Below are 25,986 nucleotides of genomic sequence, written 5' to 3'. Positions count from 1 at the left end.
GGCCACCAGGGGAGTTCAAATAAGTACATTTTAAAAATTTTTATTGAAGTATAGTTGATTTGCAGTGTTGTATCTGTATCTGGTGATTCAGTTATGTATATTCTTTATCAGATTGTTTTCCATTGTAGTTTGTTACTAAATATTGAATATAGTTACCTGTGCTCAGAAAGGAGTACTTTTCATGTTTTGAAGAATATATATTCTTCACTTAGAGGGCTTTTAGAGAACATCTGTAAACTTCAGTCTCTTCTGATTAACTCCTAACTGAAATAAAGAATAAAGTTGAAATGGAGGAAATACATGAAGCTTTTTCATGTATTTTATATATATATATATATATAAATGTATATAAATATCTGTCTTAGAAATACACGTACTTGGGGTGGGAAGGCAATCAAAATTGTTTCCTTTCATCTGAGGTCCAAAGTCAGGAGGACTTCATGGGCAAGTGACCTGTACACTCTCATGGGACTCCCACAGGGGAACATGGGGTTTAACGCTCTATTGGTGTCATCTTGACACGCTTTATTTTAACCTAGAATTTGTATTCTATCAGTGGTGTCCAGTGAACCAATGGAGTAAGCACCAAAGGCTTGGTGCCTGGGCTCACAGTCCCACCTCCTGCTGCCTCCCCACCTTGCCAGGAGGAGTTCTCTGCCCAATCCTCTGCTCTCTGACACCCCAGCATCACTAACCTCCCCCTCACCATCCCCATCCAGCAGTTGCTGCCACTCCCCACACCAGTGGGGGCCTGAGCATGGTGAGGGCATGTGTGGGGCATGTGTACCTAGCAGCATCTCAGGGACTCCATACTGACAGCACTGTGGTGTGTTTGATGAGCGACTTAGTCAAAGTGAGCTCGCTGCCCATCCCTGTGTACCTGGAATATCCCAGGGCAGAGGATGCAGTACCCTTGGGGTTGCCCATCCATGGTAGATAGGAGCAATGGGCCAGTGTGAAGAGGAGACACCTGGCTTAACTTCTTTGCCCCTGGCTAAGGCATGAAGCCTCGGTCCAGTAGCTGGTAGACCATGTGTTTTCATGCCCCCATCACAGGGCAGGGGCCCTGATGGCTATGAAGGTTGCACTTGCCCTGCCAGCATCCCCAAGCCAGGGAGTTCAACATTAAAACAAAAACACCGTGACAGGTCAAGAGAAAGACTGCAGAAGAAAGAAAAACACTTTATATTTTGGTACCTTTAATGGTACAAAACACCTTTTTCCTGTGTTTTGAACAAGCCTGAATTTTTATTTTTCAGGGGGCACCATAGATTGTGTGACTGGTCCTCTCTGAACTACAGTGTCTGTTCCTAACTCCTACTAATTCTGTAGGAAAATCCCTGATTTTTGAGCTAAGGAGAATTGTCTGACTGACAAAATTAACTAGGGTTTCCTTTTGAGACAAGGTCCATAGACATTGTAATGTTAATTAATAACCTCTGTCCTTACTAAGACACTGTGGTTTTCTCAGTGCTTTAAGTAACTGGATTCTGCAAGCAGGACTTTGGGGAAAGGCTGGGCAGCAAGAGGGGAAGCCCCACTAACTGAGTATCTCTGAATGTCACCAGACAGCCAAGTGTGATTGAGCTCCAGTTACAGAGCATTTAACAAGACACAAAGCCCCTGTTGTTGATGCTGTGTTTGCTGCATCTAGGCAGCTTCCTTCTGAGTCCTTGGAGAAAATCCACAAGCATACAGCAGGTGCAACCATCTGCATGATTTAGGGCTGCGGTTCTTATGAGACGGCCAGGTGGGGGCCCAGGGGAGGAAGTGTCTTTGCTTTGCGGCTGTGCTGTGTGTTGCCTTGTGCAGGGTGCTCATCAGCTGTGCTTGGAAAGGGCCTTCAGTAAGGAGCTGGTGGGAGTCAGGCAAAGGGGAGGGGTAGAGTTATTTTTAATGGTGGTAAGGTTGATATTACCAAACTCTGGCTAGAATATACTGGCCAATTCTAAAGTTTTGTTCAGATTCTGTACTCATAAGATTTTTAAAATAAACAGCAGTAGTGAGAGTGTTTTGTTACTGCTGATTTTGTTTGGGGTCTGTTCAGCATGCTTTGGTGTGGAGGCCTGGGTCTCCTCCTCTGCTGAGTGTCCCCCAGTACAAGTGATGGAGTCCCCACTGTGTACCAGGGGTGCTTTTATATTCTTTGACTTCGTCTTCCTGAGACCTCTGTGGGCTGGGTCTCACGGAAGAGGAGGATGGTAAAACCTTGGAAATCTCACTCACCTATTGCTCATCTCAGCAGTAGGAAGCAGCCATAGTGAACTGGGGCTTCCAACAGGGCCTGCTTTTTCATGCAGTGATCACGCTTTGTGGTCAAGGCTAGCTTGGGGCTAGGAGTTTCTCCAGAGGGAGCTGGAAATGGAGAGTATTGAGAACAGGGGACATCACAGGCTTGAATATTTCTCCTGTTTACTTCCCTCCTCCCCACCTTGTCATGGAACTTAATCTTTTTATTAGCTTCTGAATGAGCTTCCAGTTTGTCTGAGAGCATCTGAAAACGTCACAGCCACACCTAGTTCTTGGTAGTTTGTGTTCCCCCTGAGAGCAATCAAAAGCAGCCCCAGGCATCCTCGCTCAGCCTCAGGGCTTGCTTAACAGAGATAGGCTCCACTGATTCAAAGAGGCTCTGCATTCCCCATCTTTGACGTTTTGGCATTGAAGTAACTTTTAATTGACTTTCTCAATTTCTCTGAGCAGTTATAAGACCAACAATCTCCAGAGTAGAGACATATAGCCCAGGGATGGGGGAAGAAAATACTAGAATTTCTAAATAGATTAAGTCCATACATAAGAAATCCATGTTACACCCTATAGTAAGGTGTCCTAACGTGACCATGGGGAGGCAGTCCACAAGAGAATAATAAGAAATAATAGAGTTGACAGTTTTAATCCTACTACATGCTTATCTTCAGTCACATTATGAGATTTAAAAAGATAAACTAATCACATCTAAGAAGTCAGACCAAAATTTTTTTAAGTCAAAGAAACTATTGGGAATGTGCATTGAGATTCACTCTCACTGTTGGTGAATCTCACCCTATGTACAGCATGTTTTGCAGTATTAGCCAGTGATAGTACTGGAGATAGTTATGAATACATAAACAGACATATGTTAAAGGTGAGTCAACAAAAATGCTTTTCTTGAAAGAAGCACAATCAAAACATCTGGGAGAACATGGGCCAAGTCAGCATTTCCCCAGCAGTGTGCCCTAGAATACTAACTCCTCAACATGTTAATGCAGTAGTTCTCCCAACCACAGACTCATGGATTACCTGAATCTTTCCATTGTCTTGGTAATACAAGCCAGCAAGGTGCTCACTAATTACAGCCTTTGGGTTGAATATGTTTACCTAGCATCACTGGTCATTGTTTGCTCTAAATCTGTTTGTGCCAGTTTTACTTGTCATTGTGTTTGAGTAATTTAATTGTTATGTATACTAATGAAATAGTACAAAAAGAAAGATCTGTTCTATAAAAACTAAATTGAAATAAATTGTGGTACATCCAGTCAATGGAATATTACTAAATGAATGAAACTAAGCCATGCTCATGGGGCAACCCAAGATGGGCAGGTCATGGTGGAGAGATCGGACAGAATGTGGTCCACTGGAGAAGGGAATGGCAAACCACTTCAGTATTCTTGCCTTGAGAACCCCATGAACAGCATGAAAAAGCAAAATGATAGGATACTGAAAGAGAAACTGCCCAGGTCAGTAGGTGCCCAATATGCTACTGGAGATCAGTGGAGAAATAACTCCAGAAAGAATGAAGGGATGGAGCCAAAGCAAAAACAATACCCAGTTGTGGATGTGACTGGTGATAGAAGCAAGGTCCGATGCTGTAAAGAGCAATATTGCATAGGAACCTGGAATGTCAGGTCCATGAATCAAGGCAAATTGGAAGTGGTCAAACAAGAGATGGCAAGAGTGAACGTCGACATTCTAGGAATCAGCGAACTGAAATGGACTGGAATGGGTGAATTTAACTCAGATGACCATTATATCTACTACTGTGGGCAGGAATCCCTCAGAAGAAATGGAGTAGCCATCATGGTCAACAAAAGAGTCCGAAATGCAGTACTTGGATGCAATCTCAAAAACGACAGAATGATCTCTGTTCGTTTCCAAGGCAAACCATTCAATATCACAGTAATCCAAGTCTATGCCCCAACCAGTAATGCTGAAGAAGCTGAAGTTGAACGGTTCTCTGAAGACCTACAAGACCTTTTAGAACTAATACCCAAAAAAGATGTCCTTTTCATTATAAGGGACTGGAATGCAAAAGTAGGAAGTCAAGAAACACCTGGAGTAACAGGCAAATTTGGCCTTGGAATACTGAATGAAGCAGGGCAAAGACTAATAGAGTTTTGCCAAGAAAATGCACTGGTCATAACAAACACCCTCTTCCAACAACACAAGAGAAGACTCTGGACATCACCAGATGGTCAACACTGAAATCAGATTGATTATATTCTTTGCAGCGAAAGATGGAGAAGCTCTATACAGTCAGCAAAAACAAGACCAGGAGCTGACTGTGGCTCAGATCATGAACTCCTTATTGCCAAATTCAGACTTAAATTGAAGAAAGTAGGGAAAATCACTAGACCATTCAGGTATGACCTTCATCAAATCCCTTATGATTATACAGTGGAAGTGAGAAATAGATTTAAGAGCCTAGATGTGATAGATAGAGTGCCTGATGAACTATGGAATGAAGTTCGTGACATTGTACAGGAGACAGGGATCAAGACCATCCCCATGGAAAAGAAATGGTAAAGCAAAATGGCTGTCTGGGGAGGCCTTACAAATAGCTGTGAAAAGAAGAGAAGTGAATAGCAAAGGAGAAAAGGAAAGATATAAACATCTGAATGCAGAGTTCCAAAGAATAGCAAGGAGAGATAAGAAAGCCTTCTTCAGCGATCAATGCAAAGAAATAGAGGAAAACAACAGAATGGGAAAGACTAGAGATCTCTTCAAGAAAATCAGAGATAGCAACATTTCATGCAAAGATGGGCTTGATAAAGGACAGAAATGGTATGGACCTAACAGAAGCAAAAGATATTAAGAAGAGGTGGCAAGAATACACAGAAGAACTGTACAAAAAAGATCTTCATGACCCAGATAATCACGATGGTGTGATCACTGACCTAGAGCCAGACATCCTGGAATGTGAAGTCAAGTGGGCCTTAGAAAGCATCACTATGAACAAAGCTAGTGGAGGTGATGAAATTCCAGTTGAGCTATTCCAAATCCTGAAAGATGATGCTGTGAAAGTACTGCACTGAATATGCCAGCAAATTTGGAAAACTCAGCAGTGGCCACAGGACTAGAAAAGGTCCGTTTTCATACCAATCCCAAAGAAAGGCAATGCCAAAGAATGCTCAACTACCGCACAATTGCACTCATCTCACATGCTAGTAACGTAATGCTCAAAATTCTCCAAGCCAGGCTTCAGCAATATGTGAACCGTGAACTTCCAAATGTTCAAGCTGGTTTTAGAAAAGGCAGAGGAACCAGAGATCAAATTGCCAACATCCGCTGGATCATGGAAAAAGCAAGAGAGTTCCAGAAAAACATCTATTTCTGCTTTATTGACTATGCCAAAGCCTTTGTGTGGATCACAATAAACTGTGGGAAATTCTGAAAGAGATGGGAATACCAGACCGCCTGAGCTGCCTCCTGAGAAATTTGTATGCAGGTCAGGAAGCCACAGTTAGAACTGGACATGGAACAACAGACAGGTTCCAAATAGGAAAAGGAGTACATCAAGGCTGTATATTGTCACCCTGCTTATTTAACTTCTATGCAGAGTACATCATGAGAAACGCTGGACTGGAAGAAACACAAGCTGGAATCAAGATTGCCGGGAGAAATATCAATCACCTCAGATATGCAGATGACACCACCCTTATGGCACAAAGTGAAGAGGCACTCACAAGCCTCTTGATGAAAGTGAAAGTGGAGAGTGAAAAAGTTGGCTTAAAGCTCAACATTCAGAAAAGGAAGATCATGGCATCCGGTCCCATCACTTCATGGGAAATAGATGGGGAAACAGTGGAAACAATGTCAGAGTTTCTTTTTCTGGGCTCCAAAATCACTGCAGATGGTGACTGCAGCCATGAAATTAAAAGACGCTTACTCCTTCGAAGGAAAGTTATGACCAACCCAAATAGCATATTCAAAAGCAGAGACATTACTTTGCCAACAAAGGTTCGTCTAGTCAAGGCTATGGTTTTTCCTGTGGTCATGTGTCGATGTGAGAGTTGGACTGTGAAGAAGGCTGAGCGCCAAAGAATTGATGCTTTTGAACTGTGGTGTTGGAGAAGACTCTTGAGAGTCCCTTGGACTGCAAGGTGATCCAACCAGCCCATTCTGAAGGAGATCAGCCCTGGGATTTCTTTGGAAGGAACGATGCTAAAGCTGAAACTCCGGTACTTTGGCCACCTCATGCTAAGAGTTGACTCATTGGAAAAGACTCTGATGTTGGGAGGGTTAGGGGCAAGAGGAGAAGGGGACGACAGAGGATGAGATGGCTGGATGGCATCACTGACTCGATGGATGTGAGTCTGAGTGAACTCTGGGAGTTGGTGATGGACAGGGAGGCCTGGCGTGCTGCGATTCATGGGGTCGCAAAGAGTCGGACACGACTGAGCGACTGATCTGATCTGAAAAAGAAATGAGTTATCAAATCATGAAAAGACATGAAGGAAACTTAAATGCATATTATTAAGTGAAAGAAGTCAACTTGAAAAGACTACATATTGTGTGATTCCAACTAGGTGACAATCAAGAAAAGACAAAATTATGGAGCCAGTACAAAGATCAGTAGTCGATAGCAGTTGAGAGAGGAGAGGAGAAGGAATAAACAGAGCACAGAGGATTTTTAGGGCCATGAAACTATTCTGTATGATACTATAATAGTGGATACATGCTAGTATACATTTGTCAAATCCATAGTTTCACAAGAGTGAATCATAACGTACACTGTGGACTTTTGATGACAATGTTGTATCAATGTAGGTTCATCAGTTGTTGCAAGTGTACCCACTGGTGTGGGATGTTGATAGTCAGGGAGGCTGTGTGTTTTGAGTCAGGGTGCATAGGATTTGTGGGAACTCTCTAAACTGTCCAGTTATTCTGTGAACCTAAAACTTCTTTAAAAAAACAAAGCATTAGGCATTTGGGTTGTTTCATGGTCTTTAAAATTTATCTCCATAAAAAGAAACCAACACACACACACACACAATTGTAGACCACACACTTGTATTATGATTTATGGTACAGAATTCCAATGAGTGGGCGCATACAAAGAAAAAGTCTAGAGTCTATGTTAGAAAACTGACAAATGTTTGTATATTTGTGAATTTTTTAATTTAAAATTTTTTAGATAGTGCATGTCATTTTTAAAGCATTCCCTGGTTTAACAGACTTTTTATGATTGACCAACCAACTCTTACTCTTGATTGCCTTGGACAGGAGGATTTCTACTTGCAGGGCTGAGGGAAGAAGGTAAGGGTTTTATTAGCTTTTAAAAAGTGTTTGGGAAACTGAGAGTAAAGAATGTTAGAAAGGTCCCCTTACTCCAGACCTTCTCAGAGCCTTTACTGTTCTGCTGTGTATTGTGAATCTTCAGAGAGAGCATGGAATGTTCTTTGAATCTATATGACCACAGAACTGTGGGAATATCTTTCATCAACTCAAAGAACTAGTGTTCTGGGCAGCATTTTGAGAAGCAAAGGAGTACAGAATTCATACATGTGCTTGAAGCAATAAGGCTTTCAACCTACCCGCTCCCCACCACCACCACCCTGCTGGTCAAGAAAACAGCCGTGATTGTTGGCACTTGTGTGCCTTCAGTTCTGCCTTGGCTTAGGACACAGGGGCTGCTCAGGCACAGTGAGTTTGTGGTCGTGTTAGAGAAGTGCTGGACTGTGTGCTTAGTCATGTCTGACTCTTTGCGACCCTGTGGACTGTAGCCCATCAGGCTTCTCTGTGCATGGGATTCTCCAGGCAAGAATACTGGAGTGGGTTGCCACTCCTTCTCCAGGGGTTAGAGAAGTGAAGTGCTTCCAAATCAAAGTGCCCTTCCTAGAGGAAGGGGGCTGTATGAGGGGTGGGGCAGATGGGGTGCTCAGAGAAGAGAGGGGAAGTGGTTTGGCCACCAGAAAGTCAAAGTTTCCTTCAGTCATATGACCTGGGAACAGAGTAAAAGGGAAGAAAAAGCCCTAATTAAACCCCTAGTATGCTATCTCCCTCCCACGTCCACATTTCTTCTTAGAGAAGCCATGGCCACACACACACACCAAAAATAAAACACATTTGGAGACCACGAACACCACCTGGCCAGGAAGTGCTTCTCTTGGATGTTCTCCTCACCCTGACTCCTGCACACAGATGCAGATGCATGCCTGAACTTGAACTCAGGAGGAAGAGGCATGCTGGGAAGATTTCTCAAACGTTTAGTAAATAAAATATTTCCCCCTCAGCTAGTTCAGTTCAGTTCAGTCGCTCAGTCGTGTCTGACTCTTTGCAACCCCATGAATCGCAGCACACCAGGCCTCCCTGTCCATCACCAACTCCTGGAGTTTGCCCAAACTCATGTCCATCGAGTCGGTGATGCCATCCAGCCATCTCATCCTCTGTCGTCCCCTTCTCCTCCTGCCCCCAATTCCTCCCAGCATCAGTCTTTTCCAATGAGTCAACTCTTCGCATGAGGTGGCCAAAGTATTGGACTTTCAGCTTCAACATCAGTCCTTCCAATGAACACCCGGGACTGATCTCCTTTAGGATGGACTGGTTGGATCTCCTTGCAGTCCAAGGGACTCTCAAGAGTCTTCTCCAACACCACAGTTCAAAAGCATCAATTCTTCGGTGCTCAGCTTTCTTCACAGTCCAACTCTCACATCCATACATGACCACTGGAAAAACCATGGCCTTGACTAGACGGACCTTTGTTGGCAAAGTAACGTCTCTGCTTTTGAATATGCTATCTAGGTTGGTCATACTTTCCTTCCAAGGAGTAAGCGTCTTTTAATTTCATGGCTGCAGTCATCATCTTCAGTGATTTTGGAGCCCAAAAAAATAAAGTCTGACACTGTTTCCACTGTTTCCCCATCCACCAGATGCCATGATCTTAGTTTTCTGAACGTTAAGCTTTAAGCCAACTTTTTCACTCCTCTTTCACTTTCATCAAGAGGCTTTTTAGTTCCTCTTCACTTTCTGCCATAAGAGTGGTTTCATCTTCGTATCTGAGGTTATTGATATTTCTCCCAGCAATCTTGATTCCAGCTTGTGCTTCTTCCAGCCCAGCGTTTCTCATGATGTATTCTGCATAGAAGTTAAATAAGCAGGGTGACAATATACAGCCTTGACATACTCCTTTTCCTATTTGGAACCAGTCTGTTGTTGCGTGTCCATTTCTAACTGTGGCTTCCTGACCTGCATACAGGTTTCTCAAGAGGCAGCTCAGGCGGTCTGGTATTCCCATCTCTTTCAGAATTTTCCACAGTTTATTGTGATCCACACAGTCAAAGGCTTTGGCATAGTCAATAAAGCAGAAATAGATGTTTTTCTGGAACTCTCTTGCTTTTTCCATGATCCAGCGATGTTGGCAATTTGATCTCTAGTTCCTCTGCCTTTTCTAAAACCAGCTTGAACATCTGGAAGTTCACGGTTCACGTATTGCTGAAGCCTGGCTTGGAGAATTTTGAGCATTACGTTACTAGCATGTGAGATGAGTGCAATTGTGCGGTAGTTTGAGCATTCTTTGGCATTGCCTTTCTTTGGAATTGTAATGAAAACTGACCTTTTTCAGTCCTGGGGCCACTGCTGAGTTTTCCAAATTTGCTGGCATATTCAGTGCGCACTTTCACAGCATCCTCTTTCAGGATTTGAAATAGCTCAACTGGAATTCCATCACCTCCACTAGCTTTGTTTGTAGTGATGCTTTCTAAGGCCCACTGGACTTCACATTCCAGGATGTCTGGCTCTAGGTCAGTGACCACACCATCGTGATTATCTGGGTCGTGAAGATCTTTTTTGTACAGTTCTTCTGTGTATTCTTGCCACTTCTTCTTAATATCTTCTGCTTCTGTTAGGTCCATACCATTTCTGTACTTTATCGAACCCATCTTTGCCTGAAATGTTCCCTTGGTATCTCTAACTTTCCTGAAGAGATCTCTAGTCTTTCCCATTCTGTTGTTTTCCTCTATTTCTTTGCATTGATCGCTGAAGAAGGCTTTCTTATCTCTCCTTGCTATTCTTTGGAACTCTGCATTCAAATGGGAATATCTTTCCTTTTCTCCTTTGCTTTTCGCTTCTCTTCTTTTCACAGCTATTTGTAAGGCCTCCTCAGACAGCCATTTTGCTTTTTTGCATTTCTTTTCCATGGGGATGGTCTTGATCCCTGTCTCCTGTACAATGGCACAAACCTCCATCCATAGTCCATCAGCCACTCTGTCTATCAGATATAGTCCCTTAAATCTATTTCTCACTTCCACTGTTTAATCATAAGGGATTTGATTTAGATCATACCTGAATGGTCTACTGATTTTCCCTACTTTCTTCAATTTAAGTCTGAATTTGGCAATAAGGAGCTCATGATCTGAGCCTCAGTCAGCTCCCGGTTTTGTTTTTGCTGACTGTATAGAGCTTCTCCATCTTTGGCTGCAAAGAATATGATCAATCTGATTTCGGTGTTGACCATCTGGTGATGTCCATGTGTAGAGTCTTCTCTTGTGTTGTTGGAAGAGGGTGTTTGCTATGACCCGTGCCTTCTCTTGGCAAAACTCTATTAGCTTTTGTCCTGCTTCATTTTGTACTCCTAGGCCAAATTTGGAGAAGGCAATGGCAACCCACTCCAGTACTGTTGCCTGGAAAATCCCATGGACGGAGGAGCCTGGTGGGCTGCAGTCCATGGGGTCGCTGGGAGTCGGACACAACTGAGCGACTTCACTTTCACTTTTCACTTTCATGCATTGGAGAAGGAAATGGCAACCCACTCCAGTGTTCTTGCCTGGAGAATCCCAGGGACGGCAGAGCCTGGTGGGCTGCCATCTATGGGGTTGCACGGAGTCGGACACGACTGAAGCAACTTAGCAGCGGCAGCAGCAGCAGCAGCAGGCCAAATTTGCCTGTTACTCCAGATGTTTCCTGACTTCTTACTTTTGTATTCCAGTCCTCTATAATGAAAAGGACATTTTTTTGGGTGTTAGTTCTAAAAGGTCTTGTAGGTCTTCATAGAACTGTTCAACTTCAGCTTCTTCAGCATTACTGGTTGGGGCATAGGCTTGGATTACCGTGATATTGAATGGTTTGCCTGGAAACGAGCAGAGAGCATTCTGTCGTTTTTGAGATTGCATCCAAGTACTGCATTTTGGACTCTTTCATCGACCATGATGGCTACTCCATTTCTTCTAAGGGATTCCTGCCCACAGTAGTAGATATAATGGTCATCTGAGTTAAATTCACCCATTCCAGTCCATTTTAGTTCGCTGATTCCTAGAATGTCGACGTTCACTCTTGCCATCTCCTGTTTGACCACTTCCAATTTGCCTTGATTCATGGACCTGACATTCCAGGTTCCTATGCAATATTGCTCTTTGCAGCATCGGACCTTGCTTCTATCACCAGTCACATCCACAACTGGGTATTGTTTTTGCTTTGGCTCCATCCCTTCATTCTTTCTGGAGCTATTTCTCCAATGATCTCCAGTAGCATATTAGGCACTTACCAACCTAGGGAGTTCCTCTTTCAGTATCCTATCATTTTGCCTTTTCATACTATTCATGAGGTTCTCAAGGCAAGAATACTGAAGTGGTTTGCCATTCCCTTCTCCAGTGGGCCACATTCTGTCAGACCTCTCCACCATGACCCGTCTGTCTTGGGTGGCCCCACACAGCATGGCTTAGTTTCATTGAGTTAGACAAGGCTGTGGTCTGTGTGATCAGATTAGCTAGTTTTCTGTGATTATGATTTCAGTGTGTCTGCCCTCTGATGCCCTCTCGCAACATCTACCATCTTACTTGGGTTTCTTTTACCTTGGACGTGGGGTATCTCTTCACGGCTGTTCCATCAAAGCACAGCCGCTGCTCCTTACCTTGGACGAGTTGCCCCTCCTGACCTTGAACGTGGAGTAGCTCCTCTCGGCTCTCCTGCGCCAGTGCAGCTGCCGCTCCTTGGACATGGGGTTGCTACCTCAGCTAAGCCCATAGCTGAATGCCAAACCAGCTTTGTAGGCATTTGGCAGGGGAAGGTCTCCAAACTAGAAGTGTGTAGCCCCTCTCCAGGCTTATCTGTGAGTCAGTGACCTGCCAGGAGAGTACCCTGAAAGAAAAACGCTATACACACTTCCTTATCTGAGAATTTCTGAAGCGTACATGAGCTCTGTCCTATCAAAGTTTAGATTTGTGAAAGTCTTAAATTTCTTAGAAGCATGAACTTCTAGTCACAACATTAATTCTTTTGGATTTCCTACTTCAACTGGATTAGGAGAGTGGCGATATATCTATTTACTGTCATTATCCTAAAGAAAAAAACAAAATCAGATTTATTTGTTTATGATGGAAAGTAGCCAATTGTAGAAGAAATGTGGAATCCCATTTTGAAAACCAGGACCCCCAATAAATAACAGTAAATGTAAGTTCCAGAGGCTCCTGCTCTGTCATATCACATTTCTGGGAGGGTTTTGCTGGATGCTTTCTCTTGTGTGTACTGAGTCTCCTGTCAGAAAAAATGGAAGTATGGGTAGGAAATCCCATCTAAAATTAGAAACAGCCAGAGGCAGGGAGAGGCCCTGTGGGTGCACTTGCTGAGGGCCAGTCCCACCCCCAACCCAAAAGGGAGCAGCGGTACGGGGCGTGGCTCCTACTTCTGACGCCATAGGTCTCTATTAGTTTCAAGACTCCCCTGGAGTGGGAAGAGGAGAGAATAGGTGAGGGAAGTCAAGAGGTACAAGCTTCCAGCTGCAAAATAAATGAGCCACAGGATGAAATATACAGCACAGGGAATATAGTTTGTAATATTGCAATAAGTGTGTATGGTGACAGACAGTAACTAGACTTACGGTGGTGATCATTTCGTGATCTATAGAAATATTGAATCGCTATTTGAACCTGGAACTAACACAATGTTGTAGGCCAACTATACCTTAATTTTTTAAAAAAATGACTCTCCTGGCACCATGCACAAGGAAATAGGCCCCGCCCAGCATAATTACCATGCACATGGAAGTTAGAGTGTTGACAGACTTCATTGTTGCAGCACCGTCATATATTTAACTTGATTTTTTTTTTTAACAGATAACGCATTCACCTGGTTCAAAACTCAAAATGACACAAAACATATATTTAGAAGGTTCATTGCCACCGCTATGTAATCATCTTTTTCAGTTTTTAATGTATCCTTTCAGTGCTTTTTATACATACACTAATTCATCCTTTTATTCAATACCTATTTCCTAAGCACCTGCTATTTTCTAGGCTATATATTTTAAGCACTGTTTTGGGCATATAGTAGTCCCCCCTTTTCTGTGGAGAGCATGTTTGAACACCCCTAGAGGATGCCTGAAACTGGGGATTGTACCAAACCCTACACACACACACACACGTATGTATACTCAGTTGCTTCAGTCATGCCCGACTCTCTGTGACCTCATGGACTGTAGCCCACCAGGCTCCTCTGTCCATAGGATTCTCCAGGCAAGAATACAGGAGTGGGTTGCCATTGCCTGCTCCAATATATTGTATACTATAGTAAACATAGTGTATGTTTTTTCTATACATACATACCTATGGTAAAGTTCAATTTATAAGTTAAGCACAGTAAGAAATTAACAATGAAGTGAAGTGAAAGTCACTCAGTCGTATCCAGCTCTTTGCAACCCCATGGACTGTAGCTTGCCAGGTTCCTCTATACATGGAATTCTCCAGGCAAGAATACTGGAGTGGCTTGCCATGCCCTCCTCCAGGGGATCTTCCCAACCCAGGGACTGAACCCAGGTCTCCCACATTGCAGGCGGATTCTTTACCATCTGAGCCCATGGTTGCCATTGCCTGCTCCAATATATATACATATTTGTACTACAGTAAATATAGTGTCTTTACTACCTATATATGTATGTATATAGTATACTGTGTTTTTTTCTATACATACATACCTGTGATAAAGTTTAATTTGTAAGTTTAGCACAGTAAGAAATTAAGGTCTCCCGCATTGTAGACAGACACTTTACTGTCTGAGCCACCAGGGAAGTCGTAATAATAAAATTGAAAAATTACAATATGTTGTAATAAAAGTTATGTGAATGTAGTCTCTCCCAAAATAGTGTACTGTTCTCACCCTTCTTTGTGTAATGGTATGAGATGATGAAATGCCTATGTGACGAGAGAAAGTGACGTCGGCACTGTGATTTAGCACTCTTCAGGCTTCCATTGAGCTTCGATGATAGGTCAGAAGGGGGATCATCTGCTTTGGGTGATCCTGGATCATACAGCTGTTGTGATGTCCATGCTTTGATGCCAGGAGAAGACTATGTTAGTGGTTGGGGATCCCAGGTGGGGCAGAACATAGCTGGATGGCATGAGATTTCACTGTGATACTCAAGACAATGCTCAATTTAAAATGTATGAGTTGTTTATTTCTGCAATTTTCCATCTAGTATTTGCAGACTGCAGTTGACCACAGGCAACTAAAACTGCAGAAAGCAAAACCATGAATAAGGGAGAACATCCTAATTGTCATGGAGCAAAAATCCTTATTCTCATGGAATTTATCATCTTGTAGGGGATAGACAGACAATAATCAAGGCACATAAGAAATAAGAAAATAGTGGAGTGAGGAGGATGGTGGTGTGGTGGTTTGAAGGGACACATTGTCATTTTAAATAGGGAGGTCAGGATAGACTTTACTGAGAAAGTGATATTTTGAGCGAAATTGAAGAAGGTGAAGGAGTTAGCTATGCAGGGTATCTGGAGGAAGAGCATTGCAGACAGAAAGACAACCCATACAAAGCCCTGAAGCAGAGCATACCTGTCATGTTTACAGAACAGCAAAGACTCAAGTGTAGCTGCAGTGGAGAGAGTGAAGGAGAGCAGTGGGGGATGTCCGAGAGGAAACATGAAAGGGCAATATCATGTAGGCTCTCGTGAGGACTTCAGTGTTTACTCTGAATGTGATGGGGAGCCTGTCCCAGAATTTGAGTGGCATAATCTGACTTATTTTTGAATAGAATTTCTCTGGCTGCTATGTTAGAAAGAAAAGGCTGAAGAAAGGAGAGGTTGGTTTTGAGGCTATTGCATTATGAATCCAAGCAAGAGAAGATGGTGAATCAAACAAAGTTAGGAGCAGTAGAAGTATTAAGTGGTAAGATTTGGGGCATATTTTTGAAGTCATTGATGGATTGGGTATAGGGTTTGGAGAAAAGAGAAGAGTCCATGATGACTCCAAGATTTTTGACCTGAGCATTTGGGAAAACTGAATTGCCATCTGCTGAGATGGCAAATTAGGGAGGGAAGATCAGAAGTTTAATTATGCACAAGTAAAGTTTGAAATGCCTTTCAGACATGCAAGAAGAGATGCCAAGTGGGCATTTGATCTAAATTTGAGACTTGTCAGCATATGGATGGTATTTAGCCATGATACTAGATGAAATAGTCAAGGGGGTGAGTATAGATAGAAAAAACATAAAGGCAAACCAAGGGCTGAGTCCTAGGACACTCTAATGTTAAGAGCTGGGTGGGGCTGGGGGGGGGGTGTAGAAGGAAAACCAGAAAAAGGAGCCTACAAGAAACAGAGAGGTAGAGGAGAACTAGGACAGAGTGGTCCCCCAACGTCTGGTGATGGAAGTTTCTCAAGCAAGAGGAAGTGGAAAGTTGTGTGAAATGTTACTGGAAGTCAAGTAAAAACACTGGTTTTAGCCATGTTGAGGTCACTGGTGTTTATGACAGAATCACTTTCAGTGGAATGGTGAAGGTAACAGCTGGGTGAGCAGGTCTAAGAAGGATTTTGAAAGAAGTCACAGACAGTAAGTGTAGACATCTCTTTTGGAGAGTTTTGCTGAAAAAGGAGCAAAGGAATGAAGCAAAGGCTGACGTGGGAAATGGGGTCAAGTGGAAGACTTTTATGAGGTTGAAGAAATAATGTGTGCTGTTGTGAAGGATCCAGGAAAACAGGAGAAATGATGACATCAAAGAAAGCCAAATTTTTGGAGCAATGACCTTGAATAGGCTTGAGGGGATGGCCTCTCCCTTTATTGTATTTACTGTATCTTTCTTATAAAAGATAGGATTTTATATCCACTGTTCTACACCTTGCATTTTTCACTTAACAATCTATGAATATTCTTTTCACATCAGTACACGGAGAAATTTTTCTCTTTTTTTACAGTTGCATACTATCCCATTGGAAGGATATACCATGGTTTGTGTGTTGTTTCTAAATTTTTGATGTCCTAAACAATGCTACTCAATAATTGTGTATATGCCTTATCGCATCCTTCCTTCTTGGCTCAGCTGGTAAAGAATCTACCTGCAATGTGGGAGACCTGGGTTTGATTCCTGGGTTGGGAAGATTCCCCTGGAGAAGGGAAAGGCTACCCACTCCAGTATTCTGGCCTGGAGAATTTCATGGACTGTCCATGGGGTCGCAAAGAGTCGGACACGACTGAGCGACTTTCACTTTTTCACTTATCACATGTGTGTCAGCCTTGTTGCTGCTTCAGTACAGGAGCTAAAGTTCATATTCTGCAGCTCTCTACACTTTCTAATCTGTGACTCTTTCTTCTTTCTTTTGAATTTCCTGACCTTTTAAAATCAACTCTGTATTCAACTTACTTGAATTTGTAACACTTAAATAGATAAATATAATAGCTCTTCATTTATTTCTGATAGTTGTGTTAGATCAAAATAATTGTTCAGTTACATGTAGGGACTTTATGAAAACAGATGTCATATAAGGTCAATAATTATGGTAACAAAATATTGTCCGCTGGGCTTCAGAGGTGTTTTCCAAACCTTTTCTTAGGAATCTTGTTAGAGATCGTCCTTATTCTCGTGTTCTGTAGGGTCCCGTATCCTCAGCCACCACCTCCCCTCCCTCACCCGTCAGTTTTTGTGTGTTTGGAAATGACACCTTGTGTTGTGTCTTGGACAGTTGCCAACTTGTAACTATTAATGGTTGTTCAATGTTTTCTGATACTATTATTGGTGTTTCTTCCCCTAGACCTTTGGAAACACCAAGTCATGGAAGAAAACTTTTCAATTGTCAGACCGCAAATAGTTGAAAATTTTGTACAGAGATTATTGGAGAATTACCAGGATGGTGGATTAGAGGTATGAGGTGAAAATTAGTCATTCTAGAGTGTCATTTGCTTTTTTTTTTTTTTAAACAAACCCAAATGAGAAAGACTTTCTTTTCAATACATCTCCTAATGCTTCCCTTACTCCCCTAAAGTGCAGATATGAGAACTGAGCCTGAACTCAAAGTAGGAATCACATGATACCATTTTAATTTTGGAAAAAAGACTGATTTTTAACTAAAATGGGAGAGTAATTATAATATGCATGTTGGCTCATTTCAGATTTGGCCAATTTTCCACATAACCTTGGAGCTTATTTATGGATGACTTATTTTTAGCAACATTTCCTGTTGTTGATTTTTTAGTATAAAAATTTAAGGAAAAAACAAAATAGCCTATGAAAACGCTACCTAGAAAACATTTTTAAATGAACAACATGAAAAAAACAACAGCTTCAAAAGGTAGCATTTTCATACGTCCTCCACTCCATCCATCATCTCCAGTTTCCTCTCCCAAAGGAAGCCAGTATCAATAATTTGTATGTATTTAACAGTATTTGAAGTCATAACAACTCTATATAATGTGTATATAACATAATATATAGTTAATACATACAATAGTCATACATATAGTCCTTGGAGTTTTGAACTGTTTACTATTGACAGAAGGTACCTTTCTAAATCAAAAGAATCTACTATAAAGGGCAGGATAGGAGTGTATATGTAGATATTTGGCCATAACAGAGTTTTTAGGGTCTTTAACAAATTATACCAAAGTGCAGTAAGTAGCTATGAATCTAGCTTCCTTTGAAATTCAATCACTTTTAAAGCCTGCCTTAGCAAAATGTGCTCAGTTTTTCAAAACATTTTCTCCACATTTACGACCATTATATCTACTACTGTGGGCAGAGATCCCTTAGAAGAAATGGAGTAGCCATCATGGTCAACAAAAGAGTCTGAAATGCAGTACTTGGATGCAATCTCAAAAATGACAGAATGATCCCTGTTCGTTTCCAAGGCAAACCATTCAAGATCATGGTAATCCAAGCCTATGCCCCAACCAGTAACACTGAAGAAGCTGAAGTTGAAGGGTTCTATGAAGACCTGCAAGACCTTATAGAACTAACACCCAAAAAAGATGTCCTTTTCATTATAGGGGACTGGAATGCAAAAGTAGGAAGTCAAGAAACACCTGGAGTAACAGGCAAATTTGACCGTGGAATACTGAATGAAGCAGGGCAAAGGCTAATAGAGTTTTGCCAACAGAACGCACTGGTCATAGCAAACACCCTCTTCCAACAACACAAGAGAAGACTCTACACATGGACATCACCAGATGGTCAACACCAAAATCAGATTGATCATATTCTTTGCAGCCAAAGATGGAGAAGTTCTATACAGTCAGCAAAAACAAGACCAGGAGCTGACTGTGGCTCAGATCATGAACTCCTTATTGCCAAATTCAGACTTAAATTGAAGAAAGTAGGGAAAATCACTAGACCATTCAGGTATGACCTACATCAAATCCCTTATGATTAAACAGTGGAAGTGAGAAATAGATTTAAGGGACTATATCTGATAGACAGAGTGGCTGATGGACTATGGATGGAGGTTTGTGCCATTGTACAGGAGACAGGGATCAAGACCATCCCCATGGAAAAGAAATGCAAAAAAGCAAAATGGCTGTCTGAGGAGGCCTTACAAATAGCTGTGAAAAGAAGAGAAGTGAAAAGCAAAGGAGAAAAGGAAGGATATTCCCATTTGAATGCAGAGTTCCAAAGAATAGCAAGGAGAGATAGGAAAGCCTTCCTCAGCGATCAATGCAAAGAAATAGAGGAAAACAACAAAATGGGAAAGACTAGGGGATCTCTTCAAGAAAATTAGAGATACCAAGGGAACATTTCATGCAAAGATGGCCTCGATAAAGTACAGAAATGGTATGGACCTAACAGAAGCAGAAGATATTAAGAAGAAGTGGCAAGAATACACAGAAGAACTGTACAAAATGACCCAGATAATCACGATGGTGTGGTCACTGACCTAGAGCCAGACATCCTGGAATGTGAAGTCAAGTGGGCCTTAGAAAGCATCACTATGAACAAAGCTAGTGGAGGTGATGGAATTCCAGTTGAGCTATTTCAGATTCTGAAAGAGGATGCTGTGAAAGTGCTGCACTCAATATGCCAGCAAATTTGGAAAACTCAGCAGTGGCCACAGGACTGGAAAAGGTCAGTTTTCATTCCAATTCCAAAGAAAGGCAATGCCAAAGAATGCTCCAACTACTGCACAATTGCACTCATCTCACATGCTAGTAAAGTAATGCTCAAAATTCTCCAAGCCAGGCTTCAGCAATATGTGAACCGTGAACTTCCAAATGTTCAAGCTGGTTTTAGAAAAGGCAGAGGAACCAGAGATCAAATTGCCAACATCCGCTGGATCATGGAAAAAGCAAGAGAGTTCCAGAAAAACATCTATTTCTGCTTTATTGACTATGCCAAAGCCTTTGTGTGGATCACAATAAACTGTGGGAAATTCTGAAACAGATGGGAATACCAGACCATCTGACCTGCTTCTTGAGAAACCTATGTGCAGGTCAGGAAGCCACAGTTAGAACTGGACATGGAACAACAGACTGGTTCCAAATAGGAAAAGGAGTACGTCAAGGCTGTATATTGTCATCCTGCTTATTTAACTTATATGCAGAGAACATCATAAGAAACGCTGGGCTGGAAGAAGCACAAGCTGGAATCAAGATTGCTGGGAGAAATATCAATCACCTCAGATATGCAGATGACACCACTCTTATGGCAGAAAGTGAAGAGGAGCTAAACAGCCTCTTGATGAAAGTGAAAGAGGAGAGTGAAAAAGTTGGCTTAAAGCTCAACATTCAGAAAACTAAGATAATGGCTTCTGGTCCCATCACCTCATGGTAAGTAGATGGGGAAACAGTGGAAACAGTGTCAGACTTGATTTTTTGGGGCTCCAGAATCACTGCAGATGGTGATTGCAGCCATGAAATTAAAAGACGCTTACTCCTTGGAAGGAATGTTATGACCCACCTAGATAGCATATTGAAAAGCAGAGACATTACTTTGCCAACAAAGGTCCATCTAGTCAAGGCTATGGTTTTTCCAGTGGTCATATATGGATGTGAGAGTTGGACTGTGAAGAAGGCTGAGTGCCAAAGAATTGATGCTTTTGAACTGTGGTGTTGGAGAAGACTCTTGAGAGTCCCTTGGACTGCAAGGAGATCCAATCAGTCCATCCTAAAGGAGATCAGTCCTGTGTGTTCATTGGAAGGACTGATCCTGAAACTGAAACTCCAATACTTTGGCCACCTCATGCGAAGAGTTTACTCATTGGAAAAGACCCTGATGCTGGGAAGGATTTAGGGCAGGAGGAGAAGGGGATGACAGAGGATAAGATAGCTGGATGGCATGAGTTTGGATGAACTCTGGGAGTTGGTGATGGACAGGGTGGCCTGGCGTGCTGCAATCCATGGGGTCACAAAGAGTCAGACATGACTGAGCGACTGAACTGAAGCTCTTCAAATATTCTCCATAATTTTATAATAAGCATTTCAGTTCTTGTAGAGAATTCACAAGGTTGGTTAGAGGTACAGTCTTTCAGAATTCACATGTGATTTACATGTATTTGCTTTAAGCTTTCAGTTATACCCAGTGTAATACTATGTATTCTGATGAGAGGGTAAAGTGTCTCCTCCTGGGTCTCTGCAGGTTAGTGGTTCTCAATCAGAGATACAGAGGTGATTAATGTGTGGCACGTGCTGAAAAATGTTTGAATCAAAAAATTTTATGACTTTCCTTAAAGGGAAGGAAATTCTTACACATGCTTCACCATGGAAAACATTCTATTAAGTGAAATAAGCCAATCATAGAAACGTAAATGCTGTGTGATTCCATTTATGTGAGGTATCTAATGTTGTCAGATTCAAAGAGACAGAAAGTAGAATGGTATTTGTCAATGTATAGGGTTTCTGTTTCGCAACATGGAAAGAGTTCTAGAGATTGATCACACAATGGTGTGAATGTATTTAATGCCACTGAAGTGTACACTTAAAAATGGCTAAAACGGCAAATCTCATGTATATTTTACCATGACAAAAGCAAAAAAAAAAGTTTGTGGCTTAAGATCTGCTTGTCCTTTATCTATATACTTCACCCCAACATTGAAGACAGGATCTTCTAGGAAAGAAACATGGGTGTTAATAAACAGGGCAAGCCCACATCAGGCACAGCTGAAACTCAGGGTGCGCTGATGAGGCTGGTATCAGCTGGCGGTTGTCCAGGCAGGAGTACTGGAGTAGGGTGCCATTACCTTCTCCGGTCCAGGATGTTCGGTCTCTCCAAAATCTGTGCATGGTGGGCCTCAGGACTCTCCTGGATCATCTGTAGTGTCAGGGAGTGCACTCTCTTTCAGTGTCACCCCCCACCACCCATTCCTGGCAGCTCCTATTTCTGGCAGCTCTTACTGAGCTGAATTTGGCCTCCCCACCATCTCCACCATGGATCCTAGTTCTTGTCCTTGGGACACAAATCATGGTTCTAACCCATCACAACAAGCCTTTAAATATCTGAGGGCAAGTCAGAGAAGCTCAGTTGGTGCCATTGCTAACACGTGTGAATCTTCTCTAAAACTACACGTGGATGGGCTCCAGGAGGACTCACCCAAACAGGTGTTTCTCTGGGTGGTGGGTAACAAATTGTTACCCCTTCCTCTGGGCAGTGAAGCCTATGTCAGGGACACAGACATGGAAATGAAGGAGGCATCATGGTCACCTGGCCTGGGTGCCCCTGTGCAGAGCAGACCACACTAGTGTGCAAGGAAGATCCAAGCCCCGCCTTCCTTCCTTCAGACCACACCAGCCTCCTTTCCTACAATGTCTCTATAGGAGTGCCCCACCCTCCTGGTCAGGCTCCTCTAATTTCATGGCTGTCTGACCAGCCTAGAGTGTCCTTGTCCTGGGTGCTGGGCTTTGATTAGCGCCCATGAGTGTGTTGGATTTTGTCACAGGTGACTCTTTAGGCTAATAGCCACCTGAAGCCCACACAAGGCCTTCAGGAATCCTGATGCTGCCACATTATTAGTCTTGTTCTTTTTCAGCCTGGTTCACTCTTTGAACCTCTTGAAATCTTTAAAAATCTGGATTTATCATCTAGCGTACTCTGTCACCCTCTGGGTTCACATCAGCTTACCCTCAGTATCCTCGTTCAAGCTTCTGACAACCACGTATGACAGATGGGTCCCAACGCAGCGCTACCCACCCTGGGGCCCCTCCACACTGAACCATTGCTTTGGGCACTGTCTTGCACTGACCAGAAGCTCATCTGATTGTCCTGTCTCTCAGTTCATGTTCTCCATTTGTCCAGAAGGACATCATGAGAAACCTTCTCAGATGTCCTGCCGAAACCCAGATACATTGCATCTGCTCTATTTCCTCAGGGAAAAGATTAATCTGATCTGACTATTCTTGAACCCATGTTAGTATCTCGTGATTTTTGCTTCCTTCTCCAAATTCTAGAACACCAGACTTTCACAATCAATATATTGGCCAAATTTTATGCCAAACACACTGGCCTGAAGTTAGAGACTGACCTTTTTTTGGAAATCAGAACTGAAACAGTCTATTTTGTGGATTTCGGAACCATTTTCATTCATATACTGAAAGTCATTCCCTCATTCAGCAAGTGTTTATCGATCTCCTTTTTTTTCAAGTACTTTATTTTAGATATAAATGTAAAGAGCACAGCCCTTGCCCTGAAAGAACTCATAGAAAAAGTTAGGTGAACCAGTGATATCCAGAAAAGGTATTTCACATTAGGCACTTAGATAAAGGCACAAATAGGGTGCTGTGTTAGCTTAGAGAAGGGGGAACACAACCTAGCTAGCGGGAGGAGGGATGGGAAGTAGTCAGGGAAGAATTCCTGGAGGAGATATTGCTTGAGCCAAGTTATAAAGCATAAATCAGGATTGGCCAGATGAAAAATGGCAGGGGAGGGAAGGCAGCAATCTAGGAAGGGGTTTCTAGCAGAGTTCAGAGGAGGACGTTGTAAAAGTAAGCAGGGCCAGATGCTGAATGGCCTTGTGTGTAAGCCTTATGAGTTTGGATTTCATCCCACAGTCAGTGGGAAGTCACTGAAGCATTTTGTCAGCAGAGGTAGGTTTTAGAAATATCATCAAAACCCCGTGTGTGTGCCTGATGTTAGATGGATTGCTACGAGAAGCACAGTTACAGAAGCACAGTTTGTTCCAGCAGGGACTTTTGCTTCTCAAAAGTTGTTCTGCAACTCATCCCTGCCTTCCTTGGTCACTAAGAGTCAGCTCAGTGTCAAAGTGTCAAACAAGGCCTGGCACCTGTCATCCTTCACCCAGGCTGGGTCTCCAGAAGAATCCATGGGACACTGTGATGCTTTTCCAGCCGATGCCATCTGACACAGTTCAGGTTTAAGTGTTGGTGACACCTGGAGGGCACCAGGCCAACAGTCATCACTCTGGTTCTTATGGAACCCAGGGGCTTGCCTTGGAGGGGAAGTTGGCAGATGAAGGCCCTTGGTGCTGCACTTTGAAACTGAGCTGACTCTTAGGGACCAAGGAAGGCAGGGATGAGTTGCAGAACAACTTTTGAGAAGCAAATTTCTCTGAGACTCACAGAAGGACTGTGCCAAGAGAAACACGTAGGCTCCAGCCCCACAATAGATGTTTCTCTGGGGGCTCCACTGCTGCTCTGGGAGGCCGGGCACCATCTGCAGAAGCAGAGGTCATGTGCAGAGAGGGACTGCCGGGAACTGGGAGTCTCCCTGCACCTCTCTGTCACCTGTCAGCCATGGCTGCCTGTCTGCCCCACTCAGATATGGTCCACATTCCAAGTGCCCACTGAAGATGCCCTAGCGGGGCCTTTACCTCTCTCCCTGCCTGCACACTCACCCTCTGTGTGCCATCCCCCTTGAGCTGATCTTTCAGCCCAGGCTCCTAAGGCCTCAGTTGAGCCACTGCAGGGAAGGAAGCAACACAATTTCTCTGGCCTCTGGAGATGCTCCGGGGAGTCCTGGCTATTCTCACTTCTTTGGTATAACACGGACTCACCCAAGGCTTCCTTAACCTGGGCTGGTTCAAATAGCATGCTGGCTAAGAGAGGATGATGGCAGAGGGCCATCGTGGTTCGAGCCTGCACTTCTGTTTGTTTGGGATCCTTTATCCGCAGTGGTTATGGAGAGTTAGTTTGAGAAGTGTGCCCTGCTGAAGAGCTGTGGAGGCCCTGTTGGCACACGGCCGCTGCCACCCAGGGCAGAGAGGTGTCAGTCAGTTGCGGCCGACTCCAAGTACTGGGGCCCGCCCACCTGGCTGAGGTCACTGGCCACACCCTGCTGGCCTCCAGTGCAGTCTCATGACTTCTCAAGGCTTCAGGCTTTCATTGTACTCAGTCTGGAGAAGTGTTTCCTTTCTGGATGCTAATCCACATAGCCTTGGCCCTGTCACCATAAAGAAGACAAGGTCCAGGGGATGGAATCTTGGTGTCCTTTGCCTTGGAGGCAGCCGCTGACTCTGGCTGTCCTACTGCTCACTTGCCAGGGGCAGGATGAATTGCCCTCACCCCCTTCAGCTGAGGGACCCCCTTGAGGAGGCCCTGGAGAGGGAGGGAGGGAGGTAGGGAGGCTGAGCACCCCCCCTGATTGCCTGGCTCCAGCTCATAAAATTCTCCAAGACATTCCATTCTGCGTGTCTTGAGTGCATTCCTGCCAAGTTGCTGCAGTTGATAACTTTTACCAAAGCTTTGCTATTTTTAATTAGTATATATGTTTTATTAATACATATATTTTATATCTAATTATTTTAATTATATATACATTTTGTGAGTATACTAGAAAATAGAAATATGTATTAGAAAATACACTCATTAGCTTACCCTCATTGATAACCACTATTGTTATTTTGGTGCCTTTCCTTCCAAGCTTTATTTGTAACTTTTTGGAATTCATGTACTTTTTAAACAAAATAAGATTATTCTATATGCCTTTCTGTTATGGTGTATATGTTATACACCATATGTATATGGTGTTTTGATCAAACCTTTACTATATGTTATAAATATGCTTGCTTGTCAATAAACATACATCCACAGCACAGTTTTTGGTGGCTGTTTAGTATCTCCCTGTACAGATGAATGAGCACATTCAACCTGTTTTCCATTATTAAGCACTTTAGGTTGTTTCCAATTTTCTTTTCTGTTGGAAGGACTACTATAAAGAACATCTGTTAACATATATTTTTGTATATAACTTTTATCGTTCTCTAAAGATAAATTCCTAGAAGAGGCATTGCTAGGTCAAAGAACATGAATATTTTAAAATCTTTTCATAGACGCTGCTAGTCCACCCTCCAGAATATCTTGCTGATTTCCCCTCCCATCAGCAGTGATGAGGAAACCATTTTCCTCACTCTGTCAGTACTGGGTTTTGTCACTATGTGCCACCTCTGTTAATTTGCCTCAACAACTCAGCTGGCAAAGCCTGTCTCTGCTCTCGCTGGAGGTCAATGGCACGGAGGTTGCACTGATAGGATGGTGTCACCAGGATAATCAAATCAGAGCCAGGGGAACCACCCCAGGCCGGAAGGGAGCCTAGTTTCCACAGCAGACTTCCAGGAGCCTAGAGCTGTCCTGACACTGGAGGT

The 25,986-nt window shown here is 43.0% G+C and overlaps 1 protein-coding gene and 1 long non-coding RNA gene across 2 annotated transcripts in view; one reads left to right on the top strand and one right to left on the bottom strand.

The window, feature by feature from the left end:
* The window catches only part of LOC129619826 (coiled-coil domain-containing protein 162-like), a 127,611-nt gene that overhangs the window by 84,397 nt on the left and 17,228 nt on the right, over window positions 1–25,986 (top strand). Inside the window, exon 24 of the mRNA XM_055535239.1 lies at window positions 17,221–17,330. Within this exon, the coding sequence (XP_055391214.1) occupies window positions 17,221–17,330 (110 nt within the window). The remainder of the gene's footprint in view (window positions 1–17,220; window positions 17,331–25,986) is intronic.
* LOC129619833 (uncharacterized) lies at window positions 1,611–21,743 on the bottom strand. Its single transcript, XR_008698175.1, has 3 exons — window positions 21,634–21,743; window positions 2,227–2,355; window positions 1,611–1,824 (listed from the first exon to the last, which is right to left on the bottom strand). It is a non-coding gene; the product is annotated as an uncharacterized LOC129619833 (long non-coding RNA).

Source organism: Bubalus kerabau, chromosome 9, assembly GCF_029407905.1.
Source record: "Bubalus kerabau isolate K-KA32 ecotype Philippines breed swamp buffalo chromosome 9, PCC_UOA_SB_1v2, whole genome shotgun sequence".
Classification (NCBI taxonomy): Eukaryota; Metazoa; Chordata; class Mammalia; order Artiodactyla; family Bovidae; genus Bubalus; species Bubalus kerabau.
Note: the sequence above shows the minus strand (reverse complement) of the source record. Positions and strands in the feature narration are given on the sequence as shown.